Raw genomic sequence first — 18,506 nt, forward strand, 5'->3', positions numbered from 1 at the left:
AGGGATTCTTTTCGGATGCAATCCATCCAGCTAAAATGTCTGGCATATGAAGTTCCTGATGAGACAGCACAATTAAATTACACGTGTGCCTACAATAAAAGTCACTTGTGCTACTGAGTCTGAGGCTGTTGCTGTATGGATTTCGCACTGACCAACTGGGACAGCATGAGCAAAGGTAGTGTACTTTGGTAAGTTTTTGTGAATTAATTTGTTATGCAGGATTTTTAGAAAATTCCACCAAGATGGTAGCTACTTGTCATGCTGCAAGGGATAGCACTCTATGATGTGCAAGTAGAGGGATGTAGAAGGAAGAGGGGAGAGAGTGACAATTAAATCACTCTGAAAGCAGCCGGAGATGACTCATACCACCAGGTGAAGGAGGGGGGGGGGTGTAGAGCAAAATGCCATCTAGTTAAAGATAATATCTGGAAACATGGTTAAGAACAATCTCTAATTCCTCTAAACTGGCCAAGTCATAGAAAGAAAGAAAACAAACTCCCTGTATCATGTTCAACACCTCCTCCTCCTCTCACTGGCTTTTTTTAACCAGCGACCTACGTATCGCTCTGTTGGGCCTACACAAGGCCCTTGTGTAGTCACAACGACCTGCACTTGGAAAGAGAACATAGGAAACAGTTTTGGAATTTGCATCAAGGGGAGTGAGCTTGGAGGGGAGGAGAGGAGAGGAGAGGAGAGAAGAGAAGAGAGAAGAGAGAAGAGAGAGAGAGAAGAGAGAGAAGAGAAGAGAAGAGGAGAGGAGAGAAGAGAAGAGAAGAGAAGGAGAAGAGAGAGAAGAGAAGAGAAGAGAAGAGAAGAGGAGAGGAGAGAGGAGAGGAGGAGAGGAGAGGAGAGAGAAGAGAAGAGAAGAGAGAGAGGAGAGAGAGGAGAGGAGAGGAGGAGAGGAGAGGAGAGGAGAGGAGAGGAGAGGAGAAGAGAGCCAGGCGGCAGACGTCATGGAAAGCGTGCGTTTGCTGTCCTATTCGTCAGAGGTGAAATACCATGTGAGGCATATCCCTGCATGCACTCTGTTTGTGATCTGCATGCTGTGACTCAGGGCTGCTCTGGTCTCACAAATTATGCATCCGTGTAAGACAAACATGATGAAGTAGTATTGTGGGAAAGTGCTAACAATGCCTGACTATTGATCCCAAGATACTAGATTCCACTATTGAGTAGTTTGACTTTTGACTTTTAGGGGTGCCCCTACGGCTCGACAATTGACAAACAGAGAGGCGGGGGCAGGAGTCAAGCCAAAACCCACAATCCACCCAATTAGTATGGTTATCAGGTACCCGACTAGCAACCATTATCCCTGTACTGTGAATATGTGTGCTGGGGTGTTGTGAAAATTGAAGAAACTGGTGGGGGTGAGGCGAGAGGGTTCACAGAGCAATACAGACCTGCAACAGTCAAACCCACCCAGCGCCCCAAAACTGTACGATTATATGTAGTACATTAAAAAGCCGCAGGAGAAAAGTGTGGTGGGCTAGAGAGCACACTGGATTGCCGGGACAACCTGATCGAGTGGCCATCCCAGCCAAACCCCACAGGTACGTGTATAATGCATTAAAACTGGACGACCAGCTGAGCAGTGTGTGGAGAGGGATTGAATTGATCCAGAGGACCGGTGTGCTTTGCGTGGCTGTGGCTGCTCGTGGCCCTCCCATTGGTGGCCACGGAAGCACGTTGCCCTGCTGAATTTAAAAGGAGAGAAAATGCTCCTTGCGGTGCGCATCATGGTTATAATGTCAGCTCAGAGGCTGCTTCTCTCCAGCCTGTGGGAACATGTGCAATCTCCGTCCCTGGAAATTCTCCTCTCCCTACTTAGGGGCTGTGAAAGAGGGCACTTATTTGATTGACAGCTGAAAGTTCCGGGGGAGGGGGGGTTTCATAGCATTTGCGAACACGCCCACACAGTGTCTTTAAACTGAAAGAATTTCTCAACACATGACAATGGACCTTTCATACCTGTCAATCCCTCATACAATAATAGCCAATCAGATGGCCGCGTTGTCTGGCTTGACACGCCCCTCTCACCATATTGTCCAATGCAATGCTAGTTGTCAGTGTTGTGCACTTGGAAAAGTTAACGTTATGAAGAAAATGGTCTTCAGATGCACTTGGGGAACGTGCAACTATGATGAAAGATATCCTGCTAGGTTACAAGAGGCCCGCTTGATTCATTTCCCAAAGCCTAAAACACAGTTGACGAAGTGTCTACGGTGGATTAAGGCTTGCGGAAGACCGCACGTACAACTAAATGTGAACAATATCAATAAACACAAGGCTGTATGTTCGAAGGTAAGTGAGGGAGAAGTATCTTTTCTGAGTTTGATTTCAATATTATCAGTGCTTCATACATTGCAGAAGAACAACTTTCATTTTCTTAGTGTATCACTGACCTGCTGAATGAAGTGTGTCATGTTTTATGTCGAAGAGTCGGTTAGTTATACGTAAATGCGCCACGTCATGCAAGAGAAATGTCTATTTTCCCATTTGTATCACATCAAACTTTTAAGACAGAACACTGGGTTCAATAACGAGCCAAGTCAAACTTTTTCATCTGGTTACTACAGTACTGACTGAATCACCATTGTATAAATGCACTTGTAGAAAATGTAGCCTAACTCACTTATAAAGACTACAATGATATTACTCGTGATCTTTCCAAGTAATAAGTAGTCAGCCTGCTTTACATGTGTAGTACAATTCTACTATTTTATCCAGTTGGATTTCAATATGAAGTTTGTGAGGCGTCAAACCTTTTCGCATCGACCGCCAATGTTTCGCTGTAACTCTGACATTACGTCCTGCTCCGTCCAAAATCTTAATTGCGTGCACATATCCTTGCGTGAAATAGTTGAGACCTCTCTGCAGAACTCTCTTGGACAAGTCTTATGCGTTTGGCAAAAAACATATCGCAATATTATCTGGAATACGCGATAGAGAATCCACTTCAAACGTGTTCTGTTCAGTCGGCATTTTGGAAGCTTGTGTGACATGGCAAATGTACCTAACGGGGGCGTAGCTTAAGCTCGCCAGTCGGAAAGGTCCATTTTGAAGCCTGATTTCACTTCGCTATGCATTTGTTTCTTTATTCATTCATTCATTCATTTTCTGACAATTTCTCACCATTGTGTTAAATTTACACGACATTTTTGGGTCTGTTTGTTTCTACTTTAATTGAGGAGGATGACAGTAAAGATTACACTATGGACCTCTAGGCTAGCAGAACTACTGCTTTCAGCGTAAGCTGGCACGTTGCCTTCCTGTCTCACGTAGACCGTGACCGAAAGCATTGGAAACGTGTGAAAACTCAAAACAGAGATGACGACGAACATTGTAGCACGCCACACATCTGACTGGAGGAGCTATCGCCGCATCACAGAAAAGTAAATATTTTTTGTGCTATTTTGACCTTGAAAACTACTGGCAGCGAACAATTGACATACCTGTTATACAACCCTAGGTTTCCACACATTTCATGGAAAATATTTTTTTTTCCCTGTCAGATGGTGTCCTAGTACCTCATACCACATTGACGAGGGACATCGTTATGCCATCTGACCTTTCCAACGGAAATGCTTCATGCACTGCCATGCATAAAGTCCATGTTCCAGATTAGCTGCCGTCAAGGGACAAATGTGAAGTCTCAGTTGATAAGAGACAGAACAAGAGGAATGTAAGATACAGTTTGCATGCAAGGAGACAGTTCGAATTGGACCAGGTTGGGGGCTTCTAAGAAGTGACTATTTCTGTTAATTGTAGTCATGTAAAAAAAAAAAATGAACTTGACATTTACAGTCCTGCTCACCATTATTGGCATCCATGGAGTTAAAGTAATAAATGTCAAATATCTCCTGAAAAAAATTAATCAAGTGAAAATAATTTTTCGACAGAGGATTGAGACAGATAGAGAAAATGATAACATTTTATGGACAGATGAATCAGAAATGAAGCTTTTAGACAATCCACACAAGCAGTATGTTTACAGATGCTGCAATGAAGCCTTTAAGGAAAAATAAAAATACTACCAACAGTCGAGGATCCTTAATGCTATGGGGCTGCTAGATCTGGCACTGGAGGCATTGACTATCACCGGTACCGTGAAATCTGAATATTATCAAGTGATTTTAGAGCGAAATGTCTCCCCAGTGTAAGAAAATTTGGACTTTCGTCTGAGGCAAAGATCACGAGCCCTCCAGCGAGACAAAGACACAAAGCACACATTCAAAAGTACACGGAAAGGGTTTTAAAGGAAAAAAAAAAGAGTTCTGATCTCAATCCAATTGAAAATCTTTGTTGGAAGCTGAACTCTGTCATTGGGGAAAAGAACCCTATAAATGTTCAAGAGCTTGAACAAATTGCAAAGGAAGAGTGGAGACAATATAACCCGAGTATTGCAAAAAACTTATAGATGGATACAACAGACGCTTGGAGGCTGTCATCGCGATCAAATGGTGTGCAAAATAAATATTGAGGGATGCTAATACTGCTGTACATGCAGTTTTCTGTTTTTCTTTTTAAAATTGTATCAACTGATCCATTTTCTGTACCACTTATCCACACACGGGATGCGGCTGTGCTGGTTGGGTACACCCTAAACTGGACACCAGCCAATCGCAGGGCACATATAAACAACCAACCATCTGTACTCACATTCACACCTATGGCCATTTTAGAGTCTTCAGTCAATCTACCATGCATAATTTTGAGAGGTGGAAGGAAACCAGAGTACCCACAGAAAACCCACCCAGGCAGAGGAGAATCTGCAAACTCTACACAGGGGGAGCAAGGATTTGAACTCTGGTCCTCAGAACTGTGAGGCACATGTCCTAACCAATAATACACTGCGCCATCAGAAATTACAATGAGGTTAAAAAATAAATATATATATATATATATTATCTCACTTATAAGGTCCTGCTGATATTATAGTTATTATACAGGTTATGCAGAAAAATGAAGCAGTGCCAGTTATGGTGAGCAGCATTCCTGCCATGAAGGATCTGATGTCTTCCAAACATGTTTTGTCTTTTTTATAATATCCATCCATCCATTCTCTTCGCCACTTATCCTCACGAGGGTCGTGACAGTGCTGGAGAGCCTATCCCAGCTATTATTGGGCAGGAGGCAGGGTTCACCCTGAATTGGTCGCCAGCCAATTACAGGGCACTTAGACACAGACAACAGTCACACTCGCAATCACACCTAGGGACAATTTACAGTGTCCAATTAATATTGCATGTTTTTGGGTCAATGTATTTTATACATATACACATGATATATCACCATTGTGTATATTTCAATACAAAAGTTTTTTTTAAGTAGTACTGTAAATATCTGACAGCCAATAGTCACACTAAAACAAAAAAGGTCAGGGGTGTGGGGCAGGCAACAGTCTGAGTCAGACAACAAGTAACGTCCAGATCAGACTATAAATTGGGCTTTTCACGATTTCACTATGCCAGACAACTCCAATTAAATCTTGTATTCCGGTACCACCTAAACCTGTCTTTTACGATCACCGGGCTTGATCTCGTCAACTCGAATGCGACCGGGTAAACTCGTTATTATGGCCACGACTTCAACAATCGATCGCATCGTGTGTGTTATAAGAACTAGATGGTCAGGACGTGTGCTGATGGTCGCCTGTGCTTGGAACTCTTTAAAGTACAAATCCAGAGGAAATAAGTATATTATTTGATTATGATTATATCATTTATAGACAGATAAAATACATTCCCTCTGGATTGGTACTTTGAGTTTTGCTTGATGCATGCTCACTCAATTACTTTTAATACAATAAATCTCAAAAGCAGGCAACAAAACATAATGTAGCCTAGCAAGCTAGTGCTCATACTAATGGTTGTACCGGTGTTCTGTTGAATAATACTCTTAAATTATGGTGTGTATGAAGTTATTCAATTATAACAAAGTAATTTGATACTGTCAGTTAGCACCCATTATTTGTGTCATGTTGTAATGTTGGCTTGACCTGACTGATTAGAATAAATGATCTGACAAGATATTTTGATATATACACGTAAAGCAGGACACAAGTATAGTATATACAGTAAATGAACACGTTATTTAAAGACACATTGCTCCATGCTGTGATAGAATCTGTGATCTGTTCTAGTTTTTTTTAACTCGGTCATCAGGGATTGGCCTCAAAAATCAACAATCCAGACAGTGCAAAAACTAATATACTAAAGATAATATCAAATTCAAAGAACACATCCACTTTATATATGCAAATGAATATATAAAATGAAACACATGGGTTTGGTCAGAAGATACAGCATACCCAGTATGCACTAAATCCTTAATGTATCCTTGGGGGAGAGGCAGATTGTCCGATTTATGTGAATTACGATGAAAGAGTCCAACTTCCAGGTTCATGGGACAATAACCAATCACATTTACAACAGCGTTTAGGAAGGCATGGGCAGACACCTCCATAATTACAGTATTATATTTTTAGATACATTTATAGCTTTGAAGTGCTCCTCATTCAGGTACAGAAAAACCTCTTCACCCCCAGTGGCAATAAAAATATTTACTGTAATTATGACTTTTTTACTGTGCGACCAGTCCAACTTGCTGAGGATCAACTCCTTAGGAAGAGAAGGAAGTGAAGGTTGTCTTTTTCTAAAGAAAGTAATTGTGCTTGGTAGTCTTCCCGGTGGGGTCTTCCTAGAGGGAAGTGAGGATTCTCCTCTCCTGCCCTCTCAATAAAGACATGCTGAGCAGCCATCGAGGGCAGCCTGGGAGACGTCAGGCTGGCGGGATTTACACGCTGCACTTTATGTTTATGGGCCTCGGCTCTGTTTGAGTGCCAACGTGACACAGACGGGCACTTTCGCAGCCGACATGAAATAAACTCATTTAAGCCTTTCGCAGCCACTGGCAGCTGGCCCTGCTTAGTGCCAAGCATTGACTAGGAAAGGGGGTGGGGGAAAGTCTTTAAATGATCTTCACACCGCTCTCCACTCTAATTTCAAAACTAACCACCACTGTGACACTTTGAAACACCTTCGCATAATAACAGTGCATTTGTCAGGTGCTGGGAAGCTGCTATTGGTATCGAGGCATACGATGACGAGAAAAGAGGCTCGAGGCAAGTGAGCAAGAACAGAGCGGTGCGAGCAGACCATTTGACCGTGGTGTGCTAATCAGCATGGGGTGCACACCAACTGGGATGTTTTATACACACTGTCGCCGGAGACGTTTCTGACGTGTTATCGCGTAAAACAAAATGGCAAGGAAGACCTTTTTAGAATGGTTGTCCAAAGGATTGGTGTCATAAACTGTGTGTGGGAGATACACAACACTGTCGTCATTCAGCATGCTGGTTAGGTCTGATTAAAAATGTGTTCCTCACAGACATCGCGGCATGACGCTTTTAACTCTGAGTTGCACCCCTTACTTCCCCTGAATCCTTGATCCAAAACATTTTCGCCGGGTCTTTGGTTCTAACTTTGTGGAAACAGTTTGGGAGAGCGCCTCTTCTATTACCAGTGTAACTAAGCAATGTCCAGATTCAAGTTCAGGTCAAGAGACACTCCAATATCTAGTAGAATGTCTCCCCAGAATAGGGGAACCGATGCGAAGGCAGGTATAACGCCTTATGTTCTCATTTCCTGTAGGCATAATGACCAAGTGTCTGAGAACTGTATGTTTGTGCTTCCAAAACCTGCTGCACAATAATGAACCTTGGTTATCTGCGCAGCCTTAGAATGAAGCTAATAAGGGTAGCTCGAAAGACCTTCAGAGGAATAACCATGACTATTTTGCATGCCCACACTCGTGGATGAGCGTCAATGACCTGCATACTGTATTATACATAAACTAACCAACTTGAGATAAGGTAAAAATTGCATATGTGCTGAAGCCCAAATCAGTGTACGCCAATGTTGGACAGAGAAGGGTCAAGTTTATTGTGCCAAAGCCTGGTATGGTAGTGGTCTTTGCTTAAAGGGAGAACTGGCTCAGCGTGACTGTGCCCATAGTCCACCTATTCCAACCTTACAGGCCCCGTGGAAGTGTGGTGGGTTTGAGCAAGACACAAAGTGCTCATACCTGACAAACAATCTGGACTTCAGGGACTGAGCATGTCCGAACATAGTCGGATTCCCTGGTTTAGGAGCAATGTCCCACTTTGCTGGGATTTGTGTAAACGACAAAGTTGGAAAATTGTCAGCTCTTTCGCTACGGCTCATAGGAGTCTAGTGCAGTGATTCCCAACCCATCTGCTACAGCACATTAGTGTTCTTTGACAGATAATCTGGTGTGCCTTGGGAAATGATCAGATTTCACTTTTAAATTGTCAGGACAAATTTGGGACTAAATTGAGACGAGACCATCCTTATTAGAGTACATTTACTTTTGGAGACAGTTACACTGAAGTGGTGTGCAGTTTTATATATGCTATACATGGATTTTTTTAAAGTAGAATATGGGCCTTGGCTCAAATAAGGTTGGGGGAACATTGTTTAGTGTGCCAGATCTTTACGAAATAGGTCAATATTTGGGAAATTCATGATTGTACTTAATTTTGTTTCACCACAGACAGAAATGCCTCATCTTCATTTATCAATAGCATCTACGTTACTTCAATCAGACAACAGCTAGCCGTACACACGCACACACACACACTTTTCCTCCATGGCCCCAAAGGCCAGAGAGCCCATTGATATTCCACACCTGCATGACTACTGACAGGTCCGTAGCAACCCAGTGTGAGGAGTTGGACACAAGGAACTCTTGACACTACAATGGAGAAGCTGTAAGAGAGCTGCAGTGGAGCAAAGAGCTTCCTGTCAGCGTGACTGACATCAGTCACGTTCACAAACCCACTCACCAAATAACAAATGTTCTCAGTGGCGGGCTGTGCATGTAAAGTTACACGCCACAGAGAATAAACATTTATTGGACCAGTGAAACCTTACAAAGTTGAACACTACCAAAATGGTGCGGTGTAGGCTTTTAACCATCATACAGAACAAATATATTGTTATGTTAATCAATCCATTTTTTATAGCCACTGTCAACATTATGGTTGTGGCTGTGGCCGAGAAGCAGGGGTACACCCTGGACAGATCAGAAGTCAATTGCAGGGCACAAAGAGACGATCACATTCACAAGATTTGTTTTCAATTCACCTTACATGCTTGTCTTCTGGACGTGGGCAGAAGATGGAGTACCGGTGAGAAGTGAAACCCCACGCGAGCAAGGGAAGAACAAACTCCACGCAGGAATGTCTTGACTTTAAGGCAGACGTGCTAACACCCAAAATCCCACGGGGAAAGATTGCTTTGAAACGACATATCATACAACATATTTGAAAGGTTCCACTGGACTAGTTTGTATTTTTCATCCATATTTCTGTTAAAGATTACTCATCTCCAAGATTTGCCATTTGGTTCTACTGTATGTGTGGCCACCTCTACTAACATTTACAACCCAACAGGCAATTCTATACCCATGCAGTAAGTTTGACCTTTCATATTTTCCACCACACAATTAGTGTTTGGCGGTCTTCTTTTTATCAAGGTAATAACCACTGTTCAATTCCTGGGCAGATATATGTACACAATTATTGGAGACTTCTGCTAATCACAGTGCGCACACACACACACACATTTAAAGTTTAATTCTCATGGAAGCCAAAGTCACTGTATTAGGATGAGTTTGTGAATGAACAAGACTGAATGGAAAAGTGAAACTATTGACACAACAACCTAAATGGGCCACAATGCAAAATGTCCCAGAACTTCATGACCAAGTCAAAATGAGTCTATGAGGCGCACCCGTTTCTGACATCTTTCCTTGTGTAATATTGCCACCTTGCTGTCAACTTGTGCAATTCCATTCCGGCCGTTCACTGCGGAGCTGACATCAAACGATTGAGCTCAAAGGATCCGCGAACCCTCTCGTAATGATTATTCTTACGACACAAACAAAAACTGTAAAACGTCTTGAGGGAAAAGGGAGGTTTTGAGTTCGGCAGATGTGGATGTCCGTCAGCCTATTCAGACAACGGAGGGGAAAAAACATCTGGAAATCATTGCAGGAATGATGAGAGTTAACAGAGTGTTGGGAGTGTGCATTATAAGCATGATTCTGTCTTAAAGGGACGTGTAACTTCTGGAATGGTTTTCAAAATGGCCAGATTGTGAAAAGTATGGATGCTATTGATATCCATCCATTTTGTACCACTTATTCCTTTTTAGGGTCAAAGGAGAGCTGGTATATCCCATCTGACTTTGGGCGAAAGGCGGAATACACCCTCGCCTGGTCGCTAGTCATAAATGATCCACATTGACAAGACGATCATGCCGACCTACAAACAAAACAGAGTATCTGAAAAAAATCGACAAGTCCGGGGAGAGCAAATCCCACGCAAAAAAAAGAAAATGTCCAAATTGAGATTCAAAGGGTTTGGGGGGTAGGGGCAGTTCTGTGGGTTTGGCCGTTTGAAGAGAAGATGCCAGGGGATGTTGTGCCGGTTCTTCGGCTATACCCATGATACTCCACTTACATGTAATTACATCATGCTTTGTTTCTCATACCCATCTCGTCTGTACTGCAGCCTGGGCAGCGTGTTGCTATGTACAAATGGAAAATGATCATTTGGAGATTCAGATTCCACTATCGATAATAAGAGCTGGGTATACTTACGAAACCTCATGAGTCTATTAGACTTTGGGTCTTTAGCTTGCGATTCAATTCCATTTCGATTTGTTATTCATTTAAATGCTTTGATATTTATTCCGGAAGCACAAATAATGTGATTACCTGTTGAACACTTTTAAATATTTATTTTGATGTTCATGTGCACATATGTGGTATGTCACGTCACATATTGAGCAGATCTTAAAATAAAAATACAAAAGTAAAAATACATGACAGCTCTGCTTGGACACTGAAAAATTCAAGTAAATGTAAATTCCATGGTAGGTGTGAGTGTAATTATGAACGGTTGTTTGGTTATATGCGGCCTGCGATTGGCTGACGAGCAGTTCAGAGGGGACGCAGCCTCTCGCCCAAAGATAGCTGGGATAGTTCTCCAGCTTGCCCAAGTGAGGATAAGTGGCATTAAAAATGGATGGATGTTTTCCCAGACTGCTGTGAAATATCCGCTCACACTTCCCTGTGTTTTGTCAAAGGCGGGGGCCAGGATTTGAACCCCAGTCCTCAGAACTATGAGGCTGACGAGCTAAACAGTCGACCAGCGTGCCGTCAAACAAATCAATTTCCATATTTACAATCCAACTGTTACCCGATGTAACAATCATCCAACTGTTAATGTTTGGATAAAGCGCGGGTTCCGGGGTGCTCTGTGGACTCTTGGCAGCACCAGTTGGTCTGAGTGGGTCTGCATTATGTATTTCGTACTGGCACTGAAGGAGCTCTAGTTGCCCGGTCGATGGCTCAGGCCATCTAGTTTTTACATGATCAGCGTGGAAGGCTACATTTGCAGATGTTCTCGGTACTTGGTCCTGGCCCAAAACATCTTATCTTCAAACAAAGCCTACACACATAAAAAGGGTCACTTTCAACATCAAGCTCTGAATATAATCTCTTCCTTTCTTATGTTTTCTCCAGGAACTCACAAAAGATTGACCTCCCCAAGGAGACAGCCAGGTGATCGGCTAGATAAGGACTCAGACTTGCTTATTTCCCCGCAGAGTCATAAATCAGAATGAGACATTCTTTTGTACTTTTTCCCGCTCTCTCTCTCTCTCTCTCTCTCTCTTCATTTCGCTCTTTGTTTTGTTCTCACTTCTTTTTTCCCCTTTCTTCGCTGCCCACCATCGCCTTCTCTTGACTCTTTCCTTGATACGGGCCATCTCATATCCTGTCAATAACTCGCTAATGGGCCCAGGCAGTCAGATAAGCATAAGCCTCTGGCTTACAAGTCCGCAGACATCGAGAGTCTTTTGATGAGCTGCGGTTTCACAAATGGAAAAAAAAAGGCACGAGCTGACAAGGTAGACCCACGGTCACAGGGTCGGATATCACTTGAGGAAAGGAAACTTGAAGGATGAAGAAGAAAAAGAGCACAGCAGTAAAAGCTTCCTTGATTTCCCTTCGCTGGGTGCATCTGTCCATCTTTCGTATGACTTAACAGCTTCTGTTCTGGCACTGTAGCATACTGACAGGACGTGGTATGATATTTATCCATCTATCCATCCAATAAATAAAAATGTGAATATTACAGTCAATACCTCTAAGAGAGTGTCGATACACTAATCACGCATCGTCACGATTCACTAGTCACAATTTTTCTTCCCTGTGCAAACTTGCCCTACCTATTTGCTAAAAAAATTCCCAGTAGGTGTTTTTGTGCTCGAAACACAATAAGATTCCATAAAAAGTTGTGAAAGACTTTTCAAAAATGAAAGAAATAATTGGTGGCAAGAAAATATCTTACTCATACATCTTAATTAGAAACTAAGATCTTTGTACCGTAATTTCCGGCCGCAACTTTTTTCACACACTTTCAACCCAACGGTTTATGCCGTGATGCGGCTAATTGGCGCATTTTTTCCTAACGGACGCTAGGGCGGCACTCGAACCGAAAAGGTAAGAGTGGCAGCCGTGGAACATATGTGCCGAGGAAGTGACTTTTACCGGCATGTTTTTTTAACCGGCCCTGTTAGCGCTGCGCTAACTTTAGCACTGTGCTAGCGTGTCGCTGCTGTGTTACTGCGGTGTCTCAGTGATTTCTACCAGTATGTTTTTTTTTTTTTTAACCAGCCCTGTTAGCGCTGTGCTAGCGTGTTGCTGCCACGTCTCAGTGATTTAGGTATGTTTTTTTTTTTAACCGACTCCGTTAGTGCTGTGCTACCATGTTGCTACTGTGTAGCTGCCACTGCTGTTTTTTTTTTTTTTTTTAACCGGCCCTGTACGTGCTACCGTGTTGTTACTATGTTAAAATAAGATAAGGTATTAAAACTTTGAAAACTTTTTCTGTGTACCATCTTTCTTTGTAAATATCTCTTGTTTCAATGTGGGCACTTGCGTTTTTTACACAGGTGCGTCTTATGTATGTACCAAATGGTATTTCCTTTACAGATGTACTGGGTGAAGATTATAATCCGGTGCGCTCTGTAGGGCGGAAATTACGCTATATCTGGGATGAACTAAGTGTAGCTGTCGTTGTTATTGCAGTAGTTTTCAAAACTTTTGGGCCGTGCCCCCCTTTTTGGAGATTAACTTTTCTGCACCCTCCCCCTGCTTGGTTTTTTTTTTTTTTTTTTTTTCCATGGGGTTGGGGCTATCGAGCAGGCTGAAAACCAGGGGGATTGAAATATCATGATGCCGTGCCACCTATGAGCCCCCAGTTTGAAAACCACTGTGTTATTGGAAGTTATGTATACTTATTGCCGCATGTGTATTATTTTTTTTTATATACTGGGGGATGTCAATTCCGCATAGTTTTCCATTATTCTGGGCAGAGCTTTGTCCCTATCCCCAAGAATATTAGTGGATTACTCTACTGTTTTTGTAGTTGCCTTACTGTACCCATCAGCGCTGCCACATCATCCCACCACCACCCAGGAGTGAAGGTGTGTGTGCGCGTGATAGGCAGGGGTCTCCCCGTCGTAGCTGGCTCTTCACTAAAGTAGCCAACAACGTAATGCTTTCCGAGCACGGCCCAGCATCACTCCAAACTATTCACGGCAGTCCAAGATACAATCAACCACACATGGTTCCAGGTCCTGTGCAACCCCTGCAGAAGTGCAATCGCTGCATATTACCTGAATTAATTTTTAAACAGTCCCGCTGGGCTGCATTTTGACGACTTGTTGAAATAATCATGAGGTGCTTGTTGGGTAATGCACTTTGTCTCAACGAACACACTGGGGAGAAAAGAAGCAGGATGGAGGTAGTGCAAGGGCCAGTGAGAATGATGATGTACTTGACTGCGTATGCACTGCGCCCAAACCAATCTTTGTTGAGAGGACCCTTCAATGGCTGCACTCAAATTAGCAAAAGCATCACAGATACAGAGTAACAGCCCCAAATTGAATTTATGTGCAAGCTAAAGTGAGGCCTCTCAGCAGAATCAATCAATGTGTTTCAAAAAGGAGGACATGGGCTGTTGTAGGGTGGGCGAGAGGACATTCATAGATATTTCTGAGCAGAGTTTCACACCTCGGGAAGTCCTTAAATGCGACTGCATCGCCTATGTAGCCAATTACTCCAATGTTAATCACCCGAAGGCTACCTCCTGGAGGGAAATCAGGTCAGCTTTTTATGTCATTTTAAATACTACTTGTAAGGTACTAAGACAGTTAGATGTGTTGTTGTAATATAACCAACTGAGGGTTAACAACAAAAAGGGATTTGCAAAATGACCTGCCATTAGCTCTTCCACTGGCAGACACTCAGAGAGTCACGGATGGTGTAGAGGTGCAGTCGCCTGGCTTTGGTGCAGGCAACGTGGGTACCATTACCACTCAGTGATGTTGTAAGTGTGAGTAGCTTGTCTTTGTTTTGACCCCCACCCCCAAAAAAAAATAAATAATAAATAAAAAAACAAAACAAGTGGATGTAATTTGTGAGCCATTTTGTTGTTGTCCAGAAACGGAACATCATGTTGAGCGACTTCCATTACCTTTGACGACTTGTGAGACTTGACAATCTGCTTGACTGCAGTGTTTTTGTATCGCGTTACATGCGCAGCGGCCAACTAATTCACTTTGTGCTCCACCCAGTCGAGGGAAACAATCATTGTATGACCCCACCCCCCTCTACTCATTCTTCATGTGGATGCCACGCAGTCAGTAATGAGCTGCCCTGTGGTCCCATTGCTGTCAGAAGATAAGAAGTGTCGAATAAACAAGAGATTTTACTAAGGTCACCTGTATCATAATGGAAACACACCCCGGAATTTTGCCATTTCAACTCCCTATCTTACGATGTAAATAAATTCCAATCTGTCAGATTTTTCATGAATTTAGTTACAGCCCTTGGGGGAAGGCTGAGATAATTACTGTGTTTTTTTTCCTTACAGAAGTTAGTGAACTTTACAGGTTTGCCCAAGGATGTTGTGCCCACATTTTGACATCCTGTATCAGCCGGTATGAGATTTTAATTTACATTACGTATCCAACCTACACCAAGAGCGAAGAAAAAGAGGTTATAAAACTTTCACGGCAAAGCTCCCAATATCTGGCATGCTGGACTGCCTTCCTATATTTACGGTGCCTCGAAACGTTATCAACCCAGCCTGTGCCTATTTTTTACTTTTTTTTTTTTTTATGATGACCCAACTTCTTTGCTTGTACAGAAGTGAAACTTTGGAGTTATGAATCCTTCATTGCAACATCACCCACCGCCCCTTTGGAAGTGAGTGGAAAATCTGCTATAAAAGCAGTTTTCATTGTGGGCGTTCCCAAAACTCCTGACAGCAATCAGGAGAGCGCAGACATCACACCAAAATTGTATGTTTTTCATACATTTCTAACTTCTTATGGTCCCTGGGTATATGTGCCTTGGTTTGACTATTAAAAGTCTTTCTCTCTCTCTTTATATACAAGCATACGACCAGTTTCTACATACAGGAGGCGTCTTGAAGGAAAGCTTTGTAAAAAGTAGCAAATACCAGTTGCCATGTTTTCGCTGTGTCATTACACATTACAGTAGGACACACAAGTTATCAATTTATTTGTTCTACTTTATTTGCATGTATGGAGTTGTTTCCAAACTTCTGGTAACATTTCGAGGTTAATAGCACCTTTAGAAATGGGGAATATGGTGATGTGTTAAATAATTATTTCACCCACTGTGTTAAATGTTTGTGGGAATTTTATAACAGGTCATCAGATGGTTTTTTTTTTGTCTTTTGAAGAGACTCTTCACTGAAGCTATAACTACGAGTGTCATTTGAATATTTTTTTTGAGCTATGAAGGGGGAAGACTTATAGGCCTTGAGGGGAATTTTGTGACACGCACCGACAGCTTGGACGGCAAGCATGGCAGATAGCAGCAGGGGCGGCAGCAGGGACATCGTGGTGATCCCGGAGTGGATATCGTACGGTTGGAAAACCTCTTCAGGCCTGACGCTGCAGGGATCAAAAGACAGCAATTAGAACATTTTAATAGTCATCTTTTTGACTGTTTTCATCCATCGATATATTGTGGTTTTAATATTGGTTCCAATGGATAACTTACTTAAAAATGAAGCAGCTTGTGGCTTTAAAGGGGACATACAGTGTTAAGGAAAATTGACTTGTGCACAAATAGCTGGTTCTGTGAAGTTCCTGCCCACATATCAAGCTATCCACTTCCTCTACTGCTTATCCACATTAGGGTTGCAGGTAAACTGGAGCCTATCAAAGCTGTCTTCGGACGAGCTATGGGGTACACCTAGATTGGTCCTAACCTCTGTTAAACACTTGCGCCCCACTGGTTACACAACAGTGGTATTTGTGCTGAATGACGTAAAGAGAACCAACCACCAGCAGTGATGCACACACACACACACACACACACACACACACACACGCTGGCTAAATCCAGCCCATTGCAATGCATACACTTGCTGTAAAGATGATAAGCGGCAGCCCACAAAGTCTCTGTAGCCCCAAACCTCATGGTAACCAAAGTCAGATATGCTCAACGTGGCCCACCGTTAGTGTAACACTGTGTCGGAGTTTGTTTCAAAACACCAGAGTCACGTGATCGATGACGTTCAAAGCTTCAAACGTCATTCCTGTTTCGTTTTGGAAAGGGAGAGTATTTTGGCAAGCCAACCATACAAGTTCCCAAATGGCAAACCGTTATCTTTAAACCTTTTACTTAATAACACAACACACAAATACATGCACAGGCAGGGACACAAAATCAATGTATCTGAATTCAAACACAATGCTCATTTGCAAAGTAAGAAGGATCTCTAATCCCGCAATTTTCAAAGCTAAAATCTTTAAATAAACCCTAAACAACATTGAATATATTTGCATCTAATCTTCAGTCATGTTCTCGAGAGGTTGCTATGGCTTCAGTTGTCCACTAGATGTCACCAACACTAAAGCCTTGAATCTTTTGATTTTTCTCAGCAATTAGAAAGCCTCAATTCTTCATGAGGCTTCACTTGCCCACCGCTACCCACCATTTGAGACAGGCCTGGCCCATAAAACCTGCTGATTCCAACATGACAAGAAACGGCTGTGTAAAGGCATATGTTACCAAGACATCTGCCAACTGTTTCAAATCGTGAGGGGGAAAAATGATTGTGTAATGTTTTTTTTTTTTTCCGTTAGCGTCAATGAGCGACCGGAGCAAAGAAGACGCTGTATCATCCTGTCTCATCATGACCAAAGTTTCCCTAACAGAGCAGCTCGCCGCTCTCTCTGGATTGTCCAAGCCAACTCCACGTAGTTACAAGGAAATCAAAACATCCCCTATTTTCCTTGCGCTGTCCTCTTGAGAGCACAATGCGAAATTGAAGCAACTCCCTAAACCAAACTGCAGGCGGAGTCCGCCTGATGCTATCCAGTCAACCAGGAAGTGACTCACTGACCTCGGTATTCCCCAATGCCAACCATAAAAATCCTTTTAACCCTCCTTCATTAAAACATCTTATTAAACCAGGTAGAGTTCAAGACAAGTGGAGCACACTTGTGGGGGGACATTTATTTACACAAGACCATTTTTAAGAGAAAACTGATCAAATGGGCCTTTTTACGAGATAACTCCATTTTGGTGTGCAATGCAAACGTTTGAAAATAGGTCCCAAGATAGAAGTTTTGTAAAACGTTAGCATGAAAGGCAATATCAAAATTTGTCATCTGTGTTCAGTCTAGTCATACGTACAGTACATTACAGTAAATTGGTTGTACTTCTTTTGACAGCTGACACTGAATCAGCAGCACCTTTGCTACCAAAGTCATTCACACAGAAAAAGGTATTAAAGATGTTTATATGATGTGAGCAAAATAATTTCTGGTGGAGGACATGGGCGTAATGCCAAAGTTGCCCTCCTTAAAATAAATAAAACACTTTCACATTTAATTTTGTATTTGTATTATTTATGTAGTTTTCATTTACAGCACTTCTGTGTTATCAGTACCTGTCTGATACTTGTAGAGTTATTTACTTGCAATTTGGTCCCCTGCTCATGAGGGTTGTTCAATCATTTCTGTCAGTGGAAACACAGCCATAACGAATATGTCCGTTTATCTTCTACAGTACAAGCGAGCCAGTCGCAGGGCACATATAGACAAAAAAAAAACGCTCACACTCACATTCAAACCTAAGGACAATTAAGGATTTTCAATTAACCAAAATTAGATGTTTTTGAAATGTGGGAGGAAATCGGAGTACTTAGAGGAAAGCCACGCAAGCAGAGGGAGAACAGGCAAACTTCACACATAATGCTCATAAGTGTGAGTTGGATGCATTCAGCACTCAGTCACAGTACCAAAATAGACTTTTCAAAGAGGACAAGGTTGTTTTAGCTACAACCGACTAAACATTATTCAGAA

At 42.4% G+C, this 18,506-nt stretch overlaps 1 protein-coding gene across 2 annotated transcripts in view; it reads right to left on the minus strand.

The window, feature by feature from the left end:
* Window positions 1–18,506, minus strand: part of cd276 (CD276 molecule) — a 97,657-nt gene that overhangs the window by 78,271 nt on the left and 880 nt on the right. For both annotated transcript variants that reach the window (XM_061814589.1, XM_061814590.1), the window contains exon 2: window positions 15,973–16,082. In XM_061814589.1, coding sequence (XP_061670573.1) covers window positions 15,973–16,027 — 55 coding nt within the window. In that variant the 5' untranslated portion in view covers window positions 16,028–16,082. The remainder of the gene's footprint in view (window positions 1–15,972; window positions 16,083–18,506) is intronic.

The sequence above is a fragment of the Syngnathoides biaculeatus genome, chromosome 3, assembly GCF_019802595.1.
Source record: "Syngnathoides biaculeatus isolate LvHL_M chromosome 3, ASM1980259v1, whole genome shotgun sequence".
Lineage (NCBI taxonomy): Eukaryota > Metazoa > Chordata > Actinopteri > Syngnathiformes > Syngnathidae > Syngnathoides > Syngnathoides biaculeatus.